The sequence below is a fragment of the Convolutriloba macropyga genome, chromosome 13, assembly GCF_964194025.1.
Source record: "Convolutriloba macropyga chromosome 13, txConMacr16.3, whole genome shotgun sequence".
Lineage (NCBI taxonomy): Eukaryota > Metazoa > Xenacoelomorpha > Acoela > Convolutidae > Convolutriloba > Convolutriloba macropyga.
Window position 1 is genome coordinate 2,418,330 of NC_134480.1, and position 24,611 is coordinate 2,442,940.

A 24,611-nucleotide genomic window follows, 5' to 3' on the forward strand; every position below is an offset into this window, starting at 1 on the left:
AATGTCAATGTAAAACGGACTTCTAATCGAGTTCTCATCGTCGCCACTATTCGACAAAAACAAAAAGAGCAACAGTGACAATAACGATCGCTTTTCTTCGTCATCGTCGGGTTCTTTTGGATGGGTCAGAGACCGCTTACAATCACTGGGTTATACAAGTCATATTCTACAGGTAATTTGCCGCTTTAATTTTGTCATTTTTCTTTCAGGCTGAGGTTTGCTGAAAAAAAAACATCCGAATTGCGGTGAAATGAAGTGAAAATTTGATTACTTTCCTTTTAAAATGTGTTTTTCTCCTTTAAATTTCGCCCTCATTACTCTCGAAAGTTGGATGAGTGTAAGGTCCTAGACCCCGTTGACCTAAAAGGGCGATATTTTCTGGATCTATTTCGCCATCACCGATAGTTTTTTACGCCCCCAGTTACAAACTATGTATTGATATATAGCTCGTTATTGTGTAGATAAAAAAGTATGTACTCCTGGGGCCGAAAAAGATATACGCCCAATTACCTGGGGGGGGGGAACAGAATTGATCCCAATTGCCTGTATTTTCGGAGAAGTTTGTCTGATGCGAGTTGCCTTATGAAAAAGAAAACAAGAATACATTAGTTCTCCAATTAAATATAAATCAAGAACCCACTGGGGACACGCCAGCAAACAGTAACAAAAACACATATAGACTATTATTGTTACTATTATTGTTTATCATAAAAATTGTCTCGTTTACTAGATACCTATAACCTATGTATCAATTTTTGTTCACTTTGATTAAAATTTTTCCACTTTGCTCTCCCGGAATGAATTTCAAGTCTTGATCAGTACTTCTCCAGTGAGATGCACGTCTTGTTTTGACAAATCAGTACTGAATACGTCTTATCTCAGGTCTTAACACTTGCAAAGACATGTCAAGACTTGCTCAAGACTTGTCAAATCTAAGTCAAGTCTTGGCCAAGACTTGGCAAGTTTTGAATCAAGTCTTGACAAAGACTTGACAAGTCTTGATTATTGCGCAGTTAGACAAAGTAGAGTTTTAAGAAGAAATTATTTGTAATTAATGCATTTCGAAATTAGCAAAAATTGGTGAACATTTTTTAAGTTTTTGATAATGTGATCAAGCTATTTCTGAATCGAGCATACACCAACTTGAAATGTCCCATATATTCACCCCGAAACCAAATTGTTTTTCGTTGGGCAGAAAAATTGGCCATGACTTTGGGCGATATCAGAATTTTTTCATTCTCTATCACGTGAACTTTGTGGAAGTGCTCGTATTTTCTTGTACATCTTTCTTCCTTTTGGAGCGTTTTTGGAGCGTTAGGTAGGCCACTGTAAGTGGTGGCCTTCTTCTTTCGCTACCAAGCGAAAGCAAACCAAAATAAAAACTGTGCTCAATACTTGATCCATGACTTGTAATGACTTAAGACTTGATTTGAGACGCGCCAAGTCTAAAAAGTGACATGATCATAGCTCTGATACAGTACTGATACAAGACTTGCAATTTCACTGAATCAGTACTGATTAAGACTTGACGTTCAGTCCCGGCTCGAAACGCATGAAATCATTATTTTCATTCAGTATGAAGCAAAAGCTGCATTTTTCAATGTTGATATTAGTTAAATCTGATAACGCGCTGTCCTCTTATACTTTTTGCCACCCATTTTTGACTCCTTGTTTCCTCAGTGAGACTGGGGTTCATAAAGCTTAAGCTAGTTGCTACTAAAAGCCGATTCCTCCTAGGTCGTTTAAAAGCAATTCGTTTCAGCTACAATCTGTAAAAGATCCTGTTTTGAAATTGCTAAAACTGAAGCTTGGTTATAAATGAACCTTGAAACAATTTTCACATTTTGTGGCATTTTTGCTAACGATTCCTTACAACATAGCAATTAAACTTGTGGACGAATCTTTACTTTTGATAAAATTTTAAATTTTTAGGTCCACGAAGATTTTCAAAGCGCGCCGGGACGCAGATCCGGATGAAATATCCAGAGGCTTCCATAATGAACCCTTGTCCAGGTCAGTTCGACAAGACTCTTCTCTATCGAATTTCGACACAATGGCGTCCCTGCCAAAGGAAGCTGCATCAATTGAGAGGGACGACCATGGAACAGTCGTAGCTTTTGTTCCGTTTGTGGAACCTTCAAACGAAGCCCCAGACCGTAACCAACAGAACCCAGAAATGACTGACGTTGCGGTTCCGATAGTTCCTATATTCTCAGTTCTGGCTATCGTGTCAATCGTTGTAGCACTTGTAATTGCAATTTTGCTGGCTAGGAGGCAGAAAAATCGGTCACGTGCGGCGCATTATAAAGATAAGTGTTTTAACGGGCACGCGGTACCCCCGCCTACGATGTTGTACACACCTGTTCAAATTAACGAAGCATATCCTGTATCATTCCCACAGACCATGACCTCCGCTTTAAAACAGAACCCAGATTACTCAACAGCTACTGGGAGGTCGACATTACCCACCAAATCTAGAAGTCACAAAGGTCAAGTCATGTTTTCGCCCCAAGTTACGACGATATCGGGCGGGGAGGAATATATAGACCAAAATGGGGTCTTCCGGACAATGGGTTATATGGAAACTAGTGCTTGATATTTGAACCCACTATAATCATTTGCTACTTCAAATTTTCAAAATCCAAAGGTCAAATTTTGGATTTTTGATTTTTCTCGGCATAAAACTACTAAACTGCTGATTATGATTTGGTTAATAAATGTGATTAATTGTTATAAACTTCCTCAGTGTCAAAACCGACAAGGTGCTAAATATGAAATTTGTTACTCTATGTCATTTTAATGTTATTGTTTTAAAAACAAACTAAATGCGCATTTGTTGTTTCCTTCTGTCCCCCCCCCCCACACACACACACACACACACACACCCCGAAAAGAAAATTGAGAACGAAATATTTGCTTTCACTGAACTAGTTATACATATTATGGCTATGGGGGCCTATGGTCGAGAAGACCCCAATTTCTTACTTTAGTGGGGGGGGGGGGGGAGGAAACAGTTTCATCGCCTCTTTGCAGAATGCAAAATTACTTAAAAAATGTTCAAATTGCTGCTGCCATTGTTAATCCAACCCACCTCACGTCTTTCCCTCAAAGCCCCTTACCCAGAAAAAACGTCTCAAAATTGTGAGCAAAAATCTAAAATTGATGTCTTTTGATTATTGTTTCAAATTCATCAAAAACTTTTAAAGCTAAATGTTTTAAGCAAGATTTGGAACAATTTTTAGCTCACGGGCCGATAGAGGAAAATTAGTTTTAGATTTTGATTAATTTTGGATACGTCAACATACTTTGAGCCTATAGTATTAGCCTGTGAGCTAGTAACCGAGCACAACTCAACAAAGTCTAATATCGAAAAAATCAGCGGTTTAAAAAAATCTTTCAAACTTTCAACTCATCGATTTGTTTAATTTGTTGCATTGCTAAAAGCTAAACTTTGTTCTATTGTGCTCAAATTTTTGTGAAATACAATTAGTGCATAATTGTGTTTTTCTTTCAATGCTACAAATTATCTTTATTGTTTAATTGTTCCTTCTATTGAAAATTTAGTTGTAAGACCAATGCCAGTTATAAAAGTACGTCAATATGTTGATAAAATTGGATTGAATCCACCCAATCCACCAACTCCGCCCCGTCGTTTCCCAAAAAACAGCTCCGTTAGTGCAGTAAAAAAAAACAAAACAAACACTGACATACCATAACACATACTGCTATTTGTACTTCATATGTTTATCTTAATTTATTGTTCTTAGCCTTTGTTTCCGTCTATCATTACCTCACTTTCCACAGGTTGAGGTAAAACAACATGATTCTTGCCTCTGAACAATAAAAATCTACCCTGTCAATAGTAACGACACTTGAACAAAGTTGGAACCATTTTTGTTATTCTTGTTTCTCGTTTCTGCGAAACCTTTGCCTGAAAGTTTAGACGTTTCGATTAACTTATTCGTCCTTGACGTTTTCAGTTTTGCATGACCTCCAAGGTTGAGGTCCCATCCGGAAGTGACCTCTGATCAGACCAAAGTCCAACTCACACGGTGTGTTCCCAGACCAAAATTACAGGGTCTGGATTTGGGTTCAAGCTTACAAAAGTATGATAAGAGGTCACTACGGTCGTGATGGTCTGATCAGAGTTCATTTCCCGATTGTACTATTTTTGATTCACTTTAAACAACTCCCTGATCCGAAAAAATTCTAAAAGTTTGATTACAAAATAAGCCATATAAAATAAGTGGGGGTTTCCTGGTGAAAATGATGTTTTTTCTAAGAAGTCTAGGCGTACTTTTTCTACTGGCTGAGAAGGTCTGATCAGAGGTTAATTCGAGCGCACAAACGTCAGCACAATGGTCTGTAAAATTTCTGAACTGCATATCATTTCCGTCTGTCAAGGTCTGGTCACAGATAACTTCGAGCGCAATGAGAGCTCACATGTTGTTTCGAGTAGATTTTGGTCTGATCAGAGGATAATTTTCCTTGGGATGGTCTGATCAGAGGTCACTTCCGGATGGCACCTCAACTTGAGCTAAATTGCTCGCATTTGCAATTTAAAGTTGCTTTCTCTTGCATTCACAATCTAAGGTTGTTTGCAAATCAGACAACTGAAGTGGTCTATAATAGGTTATAATAAAATCAGTTAAATTTGGTAAAACTCATTTGGTTAAACTATTACCTCTTTTCAATTAAGCTATGGTAGAATTGAGTAACGGTTGTCGTTTGAGAAAAAATTTGCATATTTAAAAAAAATTCTTTTTTAAAAAGAAGACCAATTCATGGTCTGTTTTAAAGCACCACAAATTAAGCTCTGCAATTTTTTCTAGGTAAGGACAGAAATGAATTTGCTTGGTCAAAATAAGATGATTTACAATTGCGCAGCAAATAAATTTATTTTTCTGTTATTTGCTTTTAATTAGTTGCCAGATAAGCCACCAGAAGAACTTTCAATCTTAAATTTTACACGAGCTTGTCTAGTTCTCGGAATTTTTATAATACCTTTTGCCTCTTAAGCACATATTTTGTTTTATTTATTCCCTACTGCTTCTGAATTTGAATCTTTTACTGCTCTTTTTGAAATGTAAATACATGTTAGAGAAAATGCCGCGAAGCTTCAACGGTCCATTTTTAAGGTCTTCGGGATATTCCTTTGGAAAAAAGGAAAATGGAAAACTGTCGGCTTTCAATGGTTGTTTTCGTTTGCTGGAGCAAATACATCAGCTAATTGTTTTTCTACAAAACTTTTAATTGAGCGAGCGTTCAGATTTATCCATCCTTAACTTCTTTCTTGTGTCTTCATGTGCGTGTAGTGTAATTGATCTAAGTTATCCTCAATTGAATACCCTTTTTGAATTAATGAGCTCCGTTGTCAAGGTTAAGGTAAAATTAAGCCACGTTAATCGGTTGATGGAAAATCGTCCAGTTTTCGTCGGTATTGTCTCTTGCCGTTAGAAGATATGAGGCCAATATGAGAAATTTAAAGTTATTGCTTTAGTGTATCGTTTCAGCATCAATCACAAAAAAAATGAAAAAGTTGATAATGATTAAGATTGAAGTATCTGCTGTTAAGTTGAGATTAAACGAAGGAATTAAAAACGGTTGACCGTTTTTAATTCCATTTTAACATTGCCATTGATGACGCTTTCATAGCAATCGAGTCGAGGAAAAGCAAAATCCCAAGCAGAATCTTCAATGTTTTTTTTTTCAAATTTGTAGTCAGTTTCCTTGAATAACTGAAAAAGATAGAAGTATTAGGAAAAAGTTTTAATCTTGACTCATTGAAACGAAACTAATAGATTAATTTGTCTATTTCGTCCTTTCTCTCTTCTTGCCTTCAAATCTCATTATTTTTTAAAACCCTCAGATTTTATGGTATTTGTAAAAGAGCAGCTTTTAAACAACTGGATAATTATGAGTGTCTACCAGTAACGAAAAAAACTATTTACAAAGAACACGGCCGGTGCGTTCCAGTCTCAATTTCCGTTCAATCCGGAAAGTGCTTAATTTTTGTGAACGTGGTTTCCTCAAAGCAATTAAAAGCCTTAAAATGACAAATGGGATCAAATAAATATGAAAAGTTTGTACGTTCGTCTATTAGGTCATTTCAAAAAAAATTATAATCCCTTTAATCCTTTCGCTGCTCAATTTTATGATTCAATGTTTTAGGTCGGGATTATACTACATTTAATCTGCCGCACAATTCTTTGCTGAGCGCGCTTCCGTCAAACATATTTTGCGGTGGAAAGCAGTTTTCACTTTTCAATTTCATGTTTAAAAATGAAAAATACTGACTAGAGTTTCCATAGGAGGCACCGATTTTTTCGTTCGCGAAGTTAGTAAGTTTGTTTCACCCGCACAATATATTAACAAAGGAGAATTGAAATCTGGTAATAAAAACGAGTAAATTTACTCAAATTTGTTGCCGGTAGACACCCGTAATGATAATAAATTGAGAAATAGAATAACGTTTGGTATGGAGGGTTTAACTTTTCCCTCTCACTCCTTGCACTATATCGCTGGACAATCAAAATAGAGCAACAAATAATAATAATAATAATAATAATGTTTCGTCAATTAAAATTGCCCTACTTTTGCCTAAGTTTAACTCCTCGATATCTGGCAATACTAAAAGCAGAAAGAAAAAGTGCAGAAAATGAATTAAGAATTAGCTGTGCGGCGCTTGAAATAGAAATAAATCTCGTTTCCGAAAAATTCTCCTTTCTGTTGTGATTTTCCGAAAAGTCTGGTTAGTTATCATCATTTTTTCTATACAATTTTTCACAATCACTCCGCTCATTTCAAAATCTGAAATATACGCTGGAACGTACGGTGGCGAATGAAATATCGACTGTTGATGGATGAAATGTTGAAGTAATAAGTTCATTATTATTAAAACTAGTTATGATAATTATTACTTTTTAATGTATCTTACTTGTGGAGTACGCCTTCTGTCTATGATTTTGGATAAGAAGAGTAAAGACGCCATTCTTGTTGCCTCTCAAACAGACAAAGTCACGTGATGAGAATATTTCAACGCAGATTTTATCAGGGTATTTTGGTACTATAAACATAAATGGTACGACCATTGTTAAACCCCAAATCATTTTGTCAAATATTGGAGTGAACTTTTATTTGATCAAAATAGATAAAGAGATTATATATCTTGTTATTTCAACACTCACTTCAAATATTATATTATTCTAGTAGGTTTAGAAGTTAGTAAACTCCCTCTTTTAATCTCATATTTGACCTCCCTAAATCTTCAAAACTCTGGAATATATTAAACCATTAATTTAATAACTCCATATCTTATAAAAGTTACGTTATCTGAACTAAATAATTTTATTATCGGGCAAATTCATTTATGAGCTTGAGGTCTGATAAGTTAGCTTTTGACACAGCTTTTAACATGCATACCAGCGATCAAGCTGATTTAGAACCGGAACAGGCCAAAATCAAGGAAATATGGAGCGATTCGTTCGAGTGGAAAGCGCCGGATCGCACCAGCCGTTGTACTTGGCACCTGGGTTCGAACCCCGGTCACTCCCCTCACAGTCACAAAGTTTTTACAGGTGAAGAGAAGTTGAAAACAGTCCAAACGGCGGTTGATTTGATTGGACTTACACCCCTGGTGCGGCTGAACAAAATCGAAAAGGCAGAGGGTTTAAATGTGGAACTCTGGGCTAAGTGTGAATACATGAATGCGGGGGGAAGTATTAAGGACAGGATTGCAAAAAGGTAAGAAATGTCGGGTACAGGTTTCATTTCAGGGTAATTTGCTTGGTATGCGCTGTTGTAACTTGATTGGAACTGAAACTAAAACTCATTACACGTTAAGGATTTACAATACTAGTTAAAACCAAATTGGGTTAAATTCTCTATCATTACATTACTTTCATTTTTACTCTCTAATACCTTCTTATGTATATATTGTCGCATGTTTTTTCTTGTAAGATATAAGGTAAAAAGTTCTGCTATTGCAATTTTCCTGCTTTTTTAGTGAAGCTTTATACTTCTTGCCATTTGGCATGGTCTCGTCAGTTGATCCTTTATGTGGGTATAAAGTATGGCAATAGCACAGCGGTATTGCATCGTATAGCAAGAAAAAAATATATGAGTTTTGTAGCACATGTAGCACTATACATCTCACCCCAGTTTTGAGAATATTGGAAGCTTGTGAATTTGATATCTCCTCTGGTTGATACACATCTTCATCTCTCTTATCTCTTGTTGTTTCATCCATTTTTTTTGTCTCTTGTTGTCAAATCTGCTTCAGCATTATTTCAATAATCCTAGCATACCAATTTGTGGGCAGAACTTGCCTCAACTAAAAACCATTTCAAGCTAACCATAAAATGAACGCTGATTTTCAACAGTAAACGAACATATCTGACTGATAAATTGTACATTACAGTCGTAAAGCAAAATGAAACTTATTATTACGAACGAAAGTTGTTATAAAATTATATTAAATTTTTATTATAAACTAATGCCCAAAAAACTTTATTGTTCGTTTATATCTAAAATGAGCGTTGGTTATAATTAATTTGTTTTCATATAGTCCCATATTCAACACATCAACACATAAATTAATGAAATATTTTTTATGCCATACTAAGTTGAAAAAAAAAATTGAGGGGGAGCATATTGTCGCATTTTTGTGCTTCTCTTACATCAAATTTTGAAAAAAGTTCTTTTGTTAGCGTGATTTTTCTGAAATCTGTTGTTCGTTGCACTAAGGTCTTCTCAATATGAAACAGTTTTAATAATTGATCTCTCTTCTGATGTTATAAAAACATGTTGAGCTCATATATCTTGTACTCCTCTGAATGTAAAATCAATAATTCGAAGAATTAATTGTTATAGCTACGCTCGAGGTATCTGAATGGATATTACTCAAAAAGCTTCAGAAATCTAGCAGCTATCATTATATATTGTTTTTTAACTGTATTGGTGGTATTATTATTGGCCGACAATACTAATAGATAAATCCTTGTAGGTACATTATGTTCCAACTACAACATAGGATATGTTAAATATTAAACGAGAATATATATGTAACTGTGTAATTTTTAGTATAGGCTTTGAATGACATCTTGAACCTAAGATTTCAAACACAATTTTCCAAAAGAGCTAAGAAAAGACTCGGAATTATAGTCAAACTTAATTTTTTGTTGAAACATTTTAGTAGGTTTATATCTTTTACGCCCCCCGCCGCACGTGCTAATTTATACATAGTAAAGTGCTATATAGCAACATATAATTCGTTACTGGGTGCGTAAAAAACACTGGGGGGGGGAACAGAATAGAATCCCAATTTTCATGTACAAACTCGGGGTTGTCAATAGTATTTCTTCTGTGAGGGCGTATTGGAAATGGTGAAAAATAATGTTGAATTTATTAAATGTTGACTAATTAAATATTTTGAAAAAAATACGATCTCAAAAAAAAATGCCAATTATTGATGCCTCGACTAGAGATGCAACACACTGTCGAAAAAAGTAGAAAATTTGTCATTTTTAGACTGATACTAATTAAGTGCCGGAGGGCTGTAAGTTGTGTATTTCTAATTGGCAAAATATTGGAAATAGTGAAAAATAAAGTTGAATTTAATATCGCGTGGCTACAAACAATTTTGCAACTTCAATGAAGAGGTTAAAAATTGAAGCTTCTATACTCCAAGTTGTCAGTTTTTTATATCTATAAAATGAAAATTCAAATTTTTGTAACCTTAACAAGTTTGGTTAAACATTTACATTTCAATAACTTTATTTTCCGAAATCTAAAAGTCTGTTTCGTGTTGCAGAATGGTGGAGGATGCAGAAAAGAGTGGTGTGTTGAGGGAGGGGTCCACAATTATAGAGCCCACCTCTGGAAATACTGGCATTGGCCTGGCTCTAGTCGCAGCTGTCAGGGGGTACAGGTGCATTATTGTCATGCCAGAGAAAATGAGCAATGAAAAGGTACGAAATTTGACGTTTTTAACTATTACAGACATTTTTGAATTGCGTATAATTGTAATTGTGACTGTGCCTATGAAAAAACTTTGCATAGACTTTTTGTACATTTCAAAACTCATTTGTGAAATTAAGCATTTTCTCTCGTGTGCTGAAATAATTACACAATTTTGTGTGTGAAAAAGCGTGTGAGCAAAATTTCCGACTTTTTAGCAATCTCTTTTTTTCTGAAAGCTTCTTTATTTAGTTGTTCTTTTGAAAAGTCATAAAACCAAAACGAATGTGATAGCTTATATGAACGTTTAGTCTGGTTTCAGTGTGGAAATCCAAGTTAAGTCATCCGAGGTCAGATAACTGACCAATTTTTCCAGTTTTACTCTATGGCGTATTAATTATTAAATTTTTCCCAGCAACTTTCAATTAGGTTGAATTAAAGTTAAGGTTGAATTAAGTTTAAAAACGACGATACCGAATCTTTCTTTTGTTAAATACCGAACAAAAACGACGATACCGACGAAAAAATTATAGGAAATTTCGTCATTTTGGCTAGAAAAAAACGACGATAACAATGATTTTTTATGTTTAAAAACCGAAAATTTTTCAACTAGGGCATGTAATTTGGATAAATATTGCCGCGTCACTACTTTCACGTTATTTAAGCGCTTTCCTCATTGTGCGGCAAAAGACTGGAGGAGGTGCCTGCCACAATCTTTAAAATTAGTTTTTTCTTGGTACCAGTAGACGCTCGTAATGGCCCCCTTGACATTTTGGGTCTTTACACGGGGGTCTAGGTCTTGACTTGAGTATAGTTGTTAGGGTATATAATCTTCCAATTATCTTTAAAATTATTGATCAGTGATCTAACCTCAATTTGCAGAAGGTTGTCTACGATCTACACCTCAGAAACGATTTTGCATGGATTCGAAGTTAAGCATCCGGTATCCAATTTTTTTTTATTGAAGGAGTCAATGAGTCTCTTGTTAGCCGAGTTTTGGTTCAATTTTCAACTGATGCTTGATCTAATACAAATGTCAAGTTTTTCTCTCGTGAAATTTTCATAAGGTTCTTTTTTCAACGGTTGATCATCTTCTTCACAGTTTCTATGATTCAAACTGACAAAGAATTTATAGTAACCAAGATTTGTAATCCTAACATAATTTAATCAATTTTAATTCATTATGCAATTTTGGGACTATTTGTGCATAGCCATTCATTCCATTATGAATTTCTCCTTAGCAGTGATTGTTTTTTCTAAAGGTCAACATCTTAAGAGCTCTGGGCGCAGAGATCGTTCGTACCCCAACAGCCGCCAGATACGACAGTCCCGAGTCCCATATCAGCGTAGCCCAAAAGCTCTGCAGACAGATAGAAAATTCAGTCATTTTAGACCAGTACACAAACGCCGCGAACCCACTCGCCCATTATGACGAAACTGCCGAAGAAATCCTGGCTCAGATGGAGCACAAAATTGATGCCGTCGTCTTGAGTCCAGGAACCGGCGGAACCGTAACTGGTATCGGCCGGAAACTTAAGGAAAAAGTTCCAGGCATCAAAGTGGTATGTGGTGACCCTTACGGGTCAATTCTAGCGCCTCCCGAAATGAACAAAGGTGTGAAAAATGAAGGCGGGTTCTACGAAGTTGAAGGAATAGGGTATGATTTCATACCGACTGTTTTGGATCAAAGTGTGGTCGATGTCTGGTTTAAGACAGACGATAACGAATCGTTTGATTGCGGGCGGAAGTTAATGCGGGAAGAAGGGTTGTTAGTTGGGGGAAGTTCCGGGACTATTTTGTCGGTGGCGTTGCAGCAGGCCAGAAAGATGCCAGACGGTAGCCGGGTTGTGATGGTGTTTCCAGACTCAATAAGGAACTACATGACAAAGTACCTTTCGGATGACTGGATGATTGAAAGGAGTTTTATGGATGACCCGTTAGAACTAGTAAGTAGCATTAATCTCTCCAGGGTATTTTGGAGAGGGAGGGAGTGAGGGGGGGGGGGGGGGGGGAGGTGCACTCGAGACTAATAATAATTGCAAAATAAAATAAGATTTACATTGACATAGAGTAGAAATATCTGTTGCCTTTAAAGTTATATACCACAGAATCCTTCCAGCTTCTAACGGCAATCTTTTTTACTAATTAAATATTTTGAAAAAAAAACACGATCACAAAAAATGCCAAACTTTGATTCCTCGACTATAGATGCAACACATTGTCGAAAAAAGTAGAAAATCTGTCATTTTTAGACTGATACTAATTAGGTGCCGGAGGGCTGTAAGTTGTGTTTTTTTTATTTTAGACAGAAAGGTGGTGGCGTAAAAAGAGAGTCTCAGATCTGCCCACTATCATCCCAGAGACTGTGGGTCCCAGGGTCACCTGTCAACTGGTTGTCAATCTGATGAGAGACCTCGGAGTTGACCAGATACCTGTTGTCGACCAGGTAACATTATCGTGCTGATCCCATGCTAGGTTTGTCCCCACAAACGGGTGCTAATTTTAAAAATTGCGAACACTTTCAAACCCGGGTGTTAATCTTAAATGCAAACACTGAATTAGTTATAAGAGATAGCACCATTAATTTTTAATTTCACCCCCGGTTGAGGTCCTCGTTCAAAATCACTTATAATTAGACCATCAAAAACGCAGAGAAAGGGGGTGCGATGCGTTCAAAATCAACGGTCGAGGACATGTTATAAGCGTGCATAAAGTCTGATCAATGCTAATTTTGAACAAGGCAAAGTCTGATAATGAAACCAGGCAGGGTCTGATCTTAGCCAATTTAAGTCGAGCACGGTATTTTTATAGACAGAGCAAGAAAAGGGATGAAATAGATGTAGTGTCGGAAATTTTGCGGAAATTTGCCGTGCATTCATCCCAATCGACGCTACAAACAGTAATTCTTACAAAATTTCACCGCATTCATCTCAATGGTTGTTTCAAAAATGCAATCGCAGTTTGAGCGCAGAAGAGTCTGATCACAGCTGATTTTGAACCAGCCAAAAACTCACCCAAAAGTTTTGTAGAGACAAAAAGCTCCAATATTTCTAACGAGGCAAAGTCTGTTCATTGCTAACTTTGAACGAGGACGTTATCGCGCCAACAATTTTGAATGAGATTCTGTCTGATCATGGATGATTATTGTCTGGATGGGTCTGATCATAAATATTTATGGTCTGCAATGGTCTGATCATACCCAGGTCGAGGTAGCCACACCGAAGTGACCCCTGATCAGACGATCTTCGGTGCGCTCGAATTACATCCCTAGTCGAAAATGAATGGAAAGTTTATAAAAATTTATAAAAAATTTATAAATACATTAAAAAAGATGCATTATTTATTACAAATTTTTACAAAAAGTTGCGAAACGTTTGCATTAATTTGTAAAAATTTGTAAACTCTTGCCTTATCTTCTAGAAGTTTATAAATATTTACAAATAATCCATTAATTTCAAAAAAATTTGAATTTTTAAATAAATTTTCCATTAATATTCGACTAGGGATGGTCTGGAAAACGCTTCTAGCGCACTTTAGACTGGACCGTAGGTTACCGCTTTAAAACATAAGTATTATTTAGTTGAAGTTTGAGTCTGTGAGTCTTACATTACCTTGATTTGCAGTGGTAGTTGTTTGTTCCGCCACAAATCTAAGTTGCGTGGCCTTGTTGGTTGCATTTCTTGCTATGTTCGTGCAATATTACTGTTATTAAATATCTGCAGAGATCATCCATGCATATTATTCTGGACAATGGTCTGATACTTATCTGATCAGAGCTCATTTTGGTCTGGAACTCCTCTGATCAGAGGCGGCTTCGAGCGCACTTCGAGCGCACAATGATTTTCGAGCGCACACTAGTCTGATCAGAGGTCACTTCGGTCTGGAACTCGTCTGATTAGAGGCGGCTTCGAGCGCACTTCGAGCGCACAATGATTTTCGAGCGCACCTGATCAGAGGTCACTTCGGTCTGGGACGGTCTGATCAGAGGCAGTTTCGAGCGCGACCTCAACCTGGGTAGGCACTTTTGAACCAGGACCTCGACCTGGCCGTTCGTTGTTGGTAGCTGTGAAAATTTTTCACCGCTTAAAATAGGAAACTGTGAAAATAGAAATTTCCCCACTAAAAATCGATAGTCTGAAACAGTATTATTTTTCTCTGATCAGTGTTTTTTCAACGATTTCAGGACGGAACCATAGTCGGAGTGGCAACTCTTGGCAATATCATGGCCAAAATAATCGCTGGAGTCATTCAGGAATCCAGTCCAGTCTCTGACGTCATCTATCGCCAATTTTGCAAAGTGTCACAAGACTGTACGTTGGGCAAATTATCCAAAATCCTGGAGCTGAACTCTTTTGCCCTGGTTGTGAACTCACAGAAGAATTGGGGTGATGACAAATCTTTTAAGATGAAAGAGATGATCGTGTCTTTGGTGACACAGATCGATTTGCTCAACTTCATTACAAATAACGAGCAGATAAGCTGAGGTTGACCCTTTTGTGACCCATTGGTCTCTTTTTATGTTCTTCGAACATTCGCATATTTTTAGTTTGTAGTTATATAACCGACACTGTCAGTTTCTTAGTTAGTTTAGAACTTCAATATCAGGAGATTTTTCATAATAAGCATATTTTAACAGCTATACATCAGATATTGTCATTTTCAAAGTTAGATAAAGACTTTAAAACAATACAGCAACCATTTTTAAAATATCAGTTTTTTTTGTATTTTTGTTTAGAATACGATATGAGAACAAATTCGATTACGAAGCAAGAAAAACATGAACTCTATTGACCATTCTTAAATGTTAAACCTTTGCAATATGTCTAAAAAATTTTCTTCAAAGCTTTCATACAGAGAAAAACATTTCTCTTTGATTTTTATTAATGAAAAAAGCTTTAAGTTCCGATTTTTTTTCACGCACACACACACATGCACACACAGATAAATATATTGATCGTGGACACTTTTGTGAATCACATTTAATCTTTCACACCCAGAGTTTTCGCGGGTAAGACAATAGGTCCGGTTTTTGACAAGTCTCAAATACAGATATGCGCGCTAATCACTGCAGATACTCGGGCTAACCAAACAAACACTTCAGACTAAAACACGTGGCTTTAACAAAAATAAGACCAAATTAGCACACAAATGCCCAACAATACCAAATATGGCGTTTTGCAAGACAAATAACACCTGATAAAATGCACACAAAATTGTGGCCCGATTTGGGGCAAGGCAAATACAACCAAGATATTTCGAGTTGGAAAACCTCGAGGTCATTCATGTTAAAATTTAGCTCACTGAAACTACAAAAAAAGGAAAATAATGTTTTGCCCTTTTATTCAGTTAAAAACTGAACATAGTTAGTTTTCATTATTGGACCTGCTCCTAATTCCCTTATCCGAATGTGTTTGCCAGGTTTTAATAATTAATAGCTCGCTCGTGTTATGGACACCAAAATCGTCAAAACGCGACATGGGAAGGCACCAGTCAGTAAAGCTCCCTCCGATCGCAGGAAAAACCCCACGGGCGGAACATTTCCGGGTGTCTGAAGACAAAAACAAAGAAACGGACGAGGAGCAGCAAATCTACCTTGTGAAAGAAGTCCTCACAACAACATCAGGAAAACAAACAACAACATCAGCAACACGAGGAACAACAGCAGCAACACGAACAACAACAGCAACAACACGATCAACAAGAGTATCAACCGACTCATGATAGCGACTTGTCCGAAGATGGAACGCCATAGCAAAAAACGTTAATGAGAATTAAGAGATATTACAGACTGAGCGGTCCCATGCTGAGTAATAGTTAACTCAAATTCAATTTAAATCATTGTCATGTGTGTGCTGGTTCGGTTTCATCAATAATGTTATCAACATCTTACCCAATGCAACAAAACAATGCATTTTTCCACCACCCATGCCGGCCTTGCCCCATAAAAAAACATTGTTCCACCACAATAAAACAATGTATTGTTCCACCTCCCAAGCCGGCCTTTAAGTAAATTCCTCCTCTATTAGGGCCCATTTTGTTTCCAGTATAGCAATCCCAGTAGGCTTGCTATAACTCATCGTTGTCATAAAACAAGTAAATATTAGTTCGGAAAGCTTGGGCTAGCAGTCTCTAATCAGTTGTTGTAACAAAATTAAAATCATCTTGGTCATCACTAAGGGAGGCAGTGCCCATTAACTTTAATGAGCGGTTGTCAGTGTATTCTTTCCGTGGAAAAAACAATAAATTCTCCAATTTTTCAGCCTGAGTTAAGGTTTCCGATCAAAGTTGTGCTAAATGTAGCGCACACGCAATTAAAATCGGAATCAATAGTGCCCAAGACTGTAGAATCTAATTAAGTGATGCCTTCGAAGCAACTGTTTTCCAGTAACAGCTTTTCGTTAATAACTAGGCTTAATTCGTAACAGATTCGATCAAGTGTAAGGCAAGTTGCTTGAACCAAAAGGCCCGTAAAAGCCGATGAAAGATCGTGTCGCTGCAATAATCCCAATTACATGCTACTTCCTAAATGTTGGGTTGCGCTCCCTGAACACTGTAAGATTGTTTAACAAGTCGCTCGAGCTTAACAGCTTTAATATGCTTCGTGGTCCTGATGTAATTTTTGAAAGATAAATTTTGCGTTCCGGAAACGCAAGTCTTTGAGTTCATTCTATCTTAAAATAAGGCTTAGTTTTGGCTTGAGATACCGACTACACAATCGTTTGAAATTGATTTATTTATCAATTTTAGCGTCGTGTGGAAAAGAATTATGGCAAAAAATTTTTGAATTTATTGGTAAAATTGAAATTCCAATTGCGCTTCTATTAGAAATTAAATGAAAGCAAGCAATTTATGCTAAATAGAGCGAGTTTGAGGCTAATCAATAAACACACATTGTAGAAATGGCAAGCTATTACCAAACTAAAATCCAACTGAGCATGAGATTATTATTCAGCGTAACATACCTTGCTAAAACGTTGAAGATATAAGCTTCACAATTTTCATCAGCCCCCGCAAGCACTCAAATTTTTTCTTCCTCAAACCCGATCACTCTGAAATTTTAATTGGGAACTCCTGCGGCAATTGCCTACGCAATGAAACAAACAACAGCCTTTTCCCGGTAATCGAAACCGTTCTTTTTGCTTTTAAAACTAACAAAGGAAAAAAGGATAATTGAATTGTTTGTCCTTTTTTTAAAAAAACATCATTTTTCCATAGCCATAATATTTACCAAGACTTTTTTCAGAGGTAAAGAATTCAGAGGAATTACCTTTAAACTCACAGTATTTGCACTAAAGCTACGTTACAAGGAGAAAGGGGCCGAAGGAAATAACTTTCTTTTGTTCTTTTACGATCATAATGAGAGGGTTGAAATTTGTTTGAAACTAAACATTACTCCAAACTAAGGGAGATGAAAAAGTACTCATAGTTTAAATCAGATGCGGATCCGTAACTGGGAGAGAGTATAAACTAGCATGCATAAACTTGCAAACATTTTGTTTAGCACAAAAAACGAAGTGTGCCATATACTGAAGCTATCAAGCCGAGTTAAACACGCAACTCCAGTCGACTCGAGCAAGCATTTACATAAGATGAGTTGCATCTTGTGATTGACCTTCTATGCCTCTATAACACTTACACGTTATGTCAAAAGCTTCTAAAAGGAACAACACGTTACGTTGTTATGATAAAAAAAACTAATAATGGTGAGTACCCTTAGGCACAAGAAAAATGCTCAGAAAGAGATTTGCGAATCTGAAAAAAAGTGGTCCGTTAAATAAAATAGTGATAGTTTGAGAGACGAAGTTGACACACGAGTTCAACTTTCTTAGGTAAAAAGTGTGTTGGAAAAAAATTAAAGTCGACGTTTCTGATTGGAATAAAACATTCTGACTTAGTGGTATCGGGATACCTGCAACTGTTGTAAGTTATATCTAATTTTTAATTTTGATTAACGGGATAATATTTGATTGTGTTCATTAATTCTCTGCTTCGTAATTACATTTTCTTGTATAATTTAAGCTTCAATTCTTTGATTTAGAGAACCAATACATGCTTGGTTGTTTTAATAGCTATATTTCAGTGAAACATTATCTTCATTACCTGGTAGAAAAACTAATCATTGTACGCATAAAACATCTTTTGTAAACAGCTTTGAGAGGGCAAGGGGGTCAACAGTATATATTTATTTGTCAGACACACTCACTTTTTTTCAAAGAACTTTTCAATTTTGTTTAGGTTTTGAGCACTAACGATAAAAACACAAAATTCTACGGGGATGCTTCAGGGTGGGCTCTCTGACAAACTAAAAAAAAGTACTTATAAGTTAACGCCTCAATCAAAAGTGTGTACCACTTACTTTTTCAAAACTGCAATCATTGCTCGCCCAAAAGAAACGAAGAATACATATCGGAATCGCCGAGTTTTAGACTGTCATCTCAAGCTTGTTCAGTTTCCATAAACCTTTCAGCAACTAACGAAAGACTGCTGGTTCGTCACAAGGATATAAATCAGTTAACTCAAACCAGAATCCGGGCTGATATGTTGAGGGAACTACTCAGACTCGGACGCTATCCTGAAGTCAGACAAAAAATGTTTTCGCAAAGCTTAAAAGAGCACTCCAAATTACGTGATTAAGCAATTACATAGCAAAAAAGGTTTTGGGAGCGCGAAGATATACAACGATTTGCCGAAGCAGCCATTTAAGCAGCGAACGCACTGGATGGTCAAGGACTGTGTGGGCGAGTTGCACGTCAACCCGATTGTTTCCGTAATCCGATAGACAAAGCTTGGGTGGATTTGAAAATGCATTCAGTATGTATTGTTTGGTTGAATCGTTGGGATGAAGAAAAGGCAATGGCTTGTGTCCCCTTGGTGGATACACTGTGGTGCTCAACCATTTTCGTGAACAGGAAGACGGGCACCTGGCTCCAATCCTGGAACTAATGTTTGAAAAATTGAACCCTCGAAATGCCATTTCGAAACGAACGCGAACTGCTCGAACCGTGTTTAAGAACCCTAATCAAGGTGAAAAAAGAGAATCCAGAAATTTTCAATGAGTAAACGGTCCATCGGGAGGTAGCAAACAATAACATGAATGCTGCGACCCGAAATTACATGAACCGTGAACAGTTTATCAATAAGAGTCTACGACGCTGAAATCCAAGAGCTTTTACTTAGAGAAGATCACCAAAACTGCTCGTCTGCTATGAATAGGGCACTGAGCCTGCGTGCTGTAGTGCGTAATTCTTGTATAAGACAGCGGCGAAGGTTGGCGTCCCTCAGATCATTTGTCGCAAACACAGTTGAGATTGAAAAATATACTCAGAGCATTGAGATGATGCCGAGGAGCACTTCATCAAGAGTGTTTGCCACTGCAAAGCATTCTAGTCATTCTTGTGGGTTTTTTAATGCTACGCAGTTATTCCTAAGCAGTAAGACGAGACGAGTCACAGAAAGACAACAAGACAAATTGAAAAAAGCGATGAGAATTGTCTGTAGAATCCTCATCCGCCCGATGGCCGTTTTGGTCAGCTATTTATCAATTCCAGACCAAACAAAACGTAGTACAATGGTAGACCAGCTCAAAAAAATAGCCTCGGTAGACGATTAGCAGTTACGGGAAGGTAGTATTTCCAATATGTACAAAAAGATCATTTTGTGAAAAATTGCCCTGAGCACCAAAACACAACAACAGACCGGTCCTTTAAATTCCTAGAGAAGCCAGGAGGGCCCCAATTTTTGTAAAGAGGGCTTTATGCCCGCCGAAATTCAAACAAATAGAGAAAAAAACAACAATAAGTGATATTTTTGGCGCATGAAAGTTTAAATTTTGCGACAAAAATTGCCAAGCAACAGTTCGTGGCATTGAACACAACCGCCACAGTGAATGAGAAAAAGTTTCATTCAATGAATTTTGATTAAGCTTCAGAAGCAGCCGTGGCTGACTGCATAGTGAACGAATCAATAACCGCAGTTTTGATTTATACGGTGGCATCAACAAATCAAAGCAAGCAAAAAACTCTTCAGACTTGACCATTTTGTGAGAACTTTACCATATAAAAGCCACTGAGAGTCAGCCGGCAAAAGTACCATAATTTTTCTGGGGCGCGCAAAATTTGAACTAAAATTTGGGTTTTATGTGCGAGGAAATACAAGTCCTTGTGTTGCAAAACTTAAAGCCTCAGATGATAATTGGCCTCAAGGAAATGAAACGCCTTGGCTGTACAATTGACTTCAGTTCAAACGAATTGTGGACAGGCAGCAAAGAAAGTTCGGAAGTAGTAAGGCGCATGATCTCTCTGACAGCATTTGGCAGCTATGGTTTCTATCGCGAAAATTAAATTGACCCTTGAAAGCAAAATACAAAGCTTGTTACCAGACTTCAGCTTCAAACAATCACTGGCGATAGTCCCAATGAAACTGACAGCGAAACACTCCAGGAAAACAAAAGTCCACAATACAGAAGACCGGTACCTAAGTAAAATCGAAGATGAAGAACGGACAGACACTGATGATGAGGTTTTGAAATGGGTTGCTCACACAGTCTATAAAGCCAAGGAAAATGCCACTCTGGATCAGAAAGTTGTTCAGATTTTAGAATTATCCGCACTTGGTGTTACTGGCGTTGCTATTGATCAACTGAGAACACTAGTTTGAGAATATTGGGTTGTATTCGCGTCGGAAAACAGTGAACTCTGGTGTACCGACTTTGTTCAGCATCAAATAGATACGGATGATCGTCCACCCATTAAAAACCTCCTCACCGTATTTCTCCGGCGAAGATACCTATCATCCAAGAAGAACTAAAGAGCATGGTCAGAAGGGAGTCATTCAGCCTTTATCCGGGCCTTACAGTGGCCCTCTTTTTTCTTCAGAAGAAAAAAGATGATAATTGGAAATTCTGCTACGGTACGATGTTACGGTAAAAGACGCCTTTCCTATAGCAAAAATAGACCAGAGGTTCTATGTTTTGTGAGGAGAAAAATTTTGTTCTTCTCTCGATTTTGAAACTGGCTACTAGTAGGTACCGGTCGCAACAGTGGATAGGCACAAAACAGCTTTCATCACGCCTGATGGTGGTCTGCATGAGTATAAAAAGATGCCTTTTGGTCTTTGAGACTGAATCCTAAGAAGTGCAGACAAAAAATTGAAAACTTCAGTCATGTCATCGATAAAGATGGGGCTCGATTGGACCCTCAAAAGGCTGCTGCTGTCATAGAATGGCCAGAACCGAAAACCGTTAAACAGTGCGATCATTCGTTGCTCTTTGCAATTACTATCTGTGCTTTGTAAAAAATTTGGCGAAATTGTTCGTTCTTTACATGAATTAACAAAGAAAAACGGTCGTTTTGAGTGCAGTACCTCCTCTCAAATGGCATTGACTGGAGTTTCTGACAGCCCGTTTATTGTTGGCACATATGCAAATAATATCAGTATAGGAGCAATACTCTCAAACTTCATTGATGGCGTTGAACATCCTACAGTATTTGCAAGAAGGAGTCTGAGTAAGGCTGACCCTATTTATAATACAGCAAAGAGGGAAGCACTGGCGGTAGTTCAAGCTTTGAAGTGGTTCAATCTTTTTATATGGGGACTTAGTTTTGTCATACGTACAGATCATGCCAGCTTAAAATGGTTATTCAGGCGAAATAAAGGCGGCTTGAAACTAAGAATGCTCCAACATCTGCAAGAGTTTAATAACAAAATTGTTCCCGCGGACAAAAAACATGCCAATGCAGATGGCTTTTCACGGATAACAGATGAAGAGCCTGAAAGGGAGTCTGCCGAGATAGAACAAGTAACGTGGCAGTTCCCTAAATCACAAGAACTTGAGGTAGCCCTAAAAAAGGTTCATGAACAATGTACTATGGTTGACGCTATTACAGAAACCACAGGTGACAAAAAAGAGGCGGTCGCTATAACGTAGACTCGCACGAACTTCGATATAGAATGCCTGCAGCAGGAAGACGAGGCAATCAGCCGTGTTTTGTACTGAGCAGCAACAGAACTTGAAAGCAGCTGCTCGTCTCTTGCGCTAAGACAGAACAGGCAGTCCAGCATGGGCCTGCAGTATTAGCGTGCTGGTCGTTGTGGTCAAAACTTGTTCTTAGGAAAAAAGTTTTGTGCAAGGAGTGGTTTCTGCCAGGGATGAACGAACCCCATCTGCAGCTGATTGTACCTGTTTCTTGCAGAAAAAGTATCTGGATCAACTTCACAAGTATTGCGCGGAAGACCCTCGGGATTGGGACAAAACGCTGCCTTATATTATTTTTGCCTATAATACGACTATTCACACGACAACAGTGGCCACTCCCTATAGCCTAATATTGAGTGCCATTATCTTATTGATCTGCTCTAACCAAAGCCCCATGATCAAGAATAGACACAGAGCAAGCTTGTTGACCGGCTCGATAGGCAATTTGGGGCGGCCAATTCTCATGCACGGGAACTTCTGGCAGGCAATCAAAGCCAACAGAAAGACCAATATCAGAACAAAGTTTTCGGAAAACCATACGAAGTTGAAGACACGGTTTGGGTTTTCCCGGAACATAAGATTAAATAAAAAAAAAAATTTTTTCTGCCATGTGAGGAACCATACATTGTCCTTGAAAGATTTTCGGAAGTTAATTACAAAGTTATTATTTCCCACAGGCTTGATAAATGCCGTATACTCCACAAAAAAATTCTCAATTTTTTCGTGGAAGTGAAAAGAGAAAAAAGCGAGAATTTTTCGTTCGACGAGTTTTTATGATGACCCACTGAAAGTTGACTAGTGATAGCAATTGAAACTGAGCCTAATTTCCCAGCCGCCAGTATTGGTTAAAAGAAATCGGATACAAGTCCCGCAGTCTGAATGGGATGAAGTTAGCAGCGACGAATCCACCGACAATTAGACGTCATCCATTGATTGAACTTAGCGGACAAAACCTATCTTCATATTGATTTTTTATCTAGAAAGTAACTAGGCCCTTTAGCTACATATCAAAGATAAAAATCATTACCTATCAATGTTATAAACCCATTAAACAGAACTATTTTATCATGGTTCTTATAAATTTGGAGCAGGGAGGTCTAGATTGCACACGTAGTCAGAACAAACATCTTCTGAAGCTCAAATGAAACTGAAACAGCAGGATTGGATATTAAAAAAGGGTTAAGGACATGGTTGTTCAATTTCAATAAATCTAAATAAGTTTAAAAAAATCAAATTTAGTTTTCGTCCACCGACCACTAGTTCGGGCTAAGTTGTGGCGTTGAGAAAGGCCACTGTCTCTCGTTTAAAATGGTTGGCGCGAAGGCTATGGCGTCGTACACCGGTTTTGTAACGGCAGAGATAGCCCGGAGGATTGACAAAAAAGGTAAGAACTGGCTTCTGAAGCTCCGCTTGAAGTCCCGGTCTTGCGTGGATTCGGGTTTCATGTTGATGCTCATGTCGCCTTGCATGAAAACGACAATTGAGGAAACGCTGGTGCTCATGGCTTACGTGACTGTGAAACTCACCACCACCTCATCCCCGAATTTAACATTACTCCCCAAAGTCAGCAATAGTTGTCGCTAAGCAACCCATTGTTGGTACAGAGGTAATATATATTCATGTATATATATATATATATATATAAATATATATATATATATATATATATATATATATATATGTATATATATATATATGTAAATACACACATATATATATATATATATATATATATATATAACCATAACAGTATTTAACGGAACAAGAGGATGATATTTTTTGTGAACTTGTTCACTAACTAGACAACAAGGATCGATGTGTTAGGTATCAGGAGGTTACTGAAATCAGTTGTGGTCCGCGGAGTGTCCTGAGCGAGTGACGATTGAGGCTAAAGCACAGAGGAAAATAAGATTGAAACATTTAAAAGCATAAATATGAATTTCAGAATAAATTTTAGTTATCTCTTTTGTTAACTTGCGCTGTTAAATTTGAGACCATGTTATCATGGTTCTTATAAATTTGGAGCAGGGAGGTTTAGATTGCTTTGTCATGATCCAGATTGTAAAACTTTGCGAGGATTTGTTTGTTATTTTACAGCTGGAAATTGAAAACGAATTATTGCTTTTCCTGGATAAGGCGGGCCAAGAATTTAAGGCGGCTATGTTATCTAAGTCGGTCAACACTTCAACGAACGAGCTGTTACCAGCTGTCCAATGATTACGTTATTCACCTTGTTTGAAAGATGTGTCCACGCAAACAGAAAAAAAATTATTACTTGAACACCAACGATGTGGTGCAAAAATACTTAACTAAACTAGTATGTGAACTCCATGCTATCAGGACTGAACTCTGTAATTCTTTTTATGACAATACTTACACAAGGCTCATATGTTATAATGATAAATCTAGACAAAAAACAAACAGTTTCGGAAAGCCTAATTGAAACTGGAACAGCAGAATTGGATGTTGAAAAAGGATTAAAGCCATGATTGCATAAATTCAACAAAAAAATTTTAGATAGATCAAATTTAGTTTTTCTGCACCAATCAACAGTTCTGGTTTTGTTGTGGCATTGAGAAAGGCCACGGTCTTTCAATTTTGACACGAAGGCAATGGCGTCCTACACCGGCTTTTTAACGGCAGAGATAGCCCGGGAGGATTGATGAAAATCTCTGATGGT

General features: G+C 37.4%; 2 protein-coding genes across 2 annotated transcripts; both read left to right on the forward strand.

The window, feature by feature from the left end:
- Positions 1–18: 18 nt before the first annotated feature.
- On the forward strand, positions 19–2,885 carry LOC142351420 (uncharacterized). Its single transcript, XM_075403426.1, has 2 exons — positions 19–172; positions 1,933–2,885. The coding sequence occupies exon 2, from the start codon at positions 2,054–2,056 to the stop codon at positions 2,594–2,596; it is 543 nt and encodes a 180-aa protein (XP_075259541.1). The 5' UTR covers positions 19–172; positions 1,933–2,053; the 3' UTR covers positions 2,597–2,885.
- A 4,341-nt stretch (positions 2,886–7,226) lies between these two features.
- On the forward strand, positions 7,227–14,636 carry LOC142351417 (cystathionine beta-synthase-like). The gene is made up of 5 exons (XM_075403423.1): positions 7,227–7,743; positions 9,812–9,968; positions 11,220–11,903; positions 12,263–12,403; positions 14,141–14,636. Exons 1-5 carry the CDS (start codon positions 7,370–7,372, stop codon positions 14,438–14,440), a joined length of 1,656 nt encoding a protein of 551 aa, XP_075259538.1. The 5' UTR covers positions 7,227–7,369; the 3' UTR covers positions 14,441–14,636.
- Positions 14,637–24,611: the final 9,975 nt, after the last annotated feature.

Coding starts and splice junctions, on each gene's coding strand:
- LOC142351420 (XM_075403426.1), top strand. CDS start 2,054: ATGGCGTCCCTGCCAAAGGAAGCTGCATCAATTGAGAGGGACGACCAT.
- LOC142351417 (XM_075403423.1), top strand. CDS start 7,370: ATGAGCTTGAGGTCTGATAAGTTAGCTTTTGACACAGCTTTTAACATG. Junction 7,744..9,811: donor AAGGACAGGATTGCAAAAAG/GTAAGAAATGTC, acceptor TTCGTGTTGCAG/AATGGTGGAGGATGCAGAAA. Junction 12,404..14,140: donor AGATACCTGTTGTCGACCAG/GTAACATTATCG, acceptor CAACGATTTCAG/GACGGAACCATAGTCGGAGT.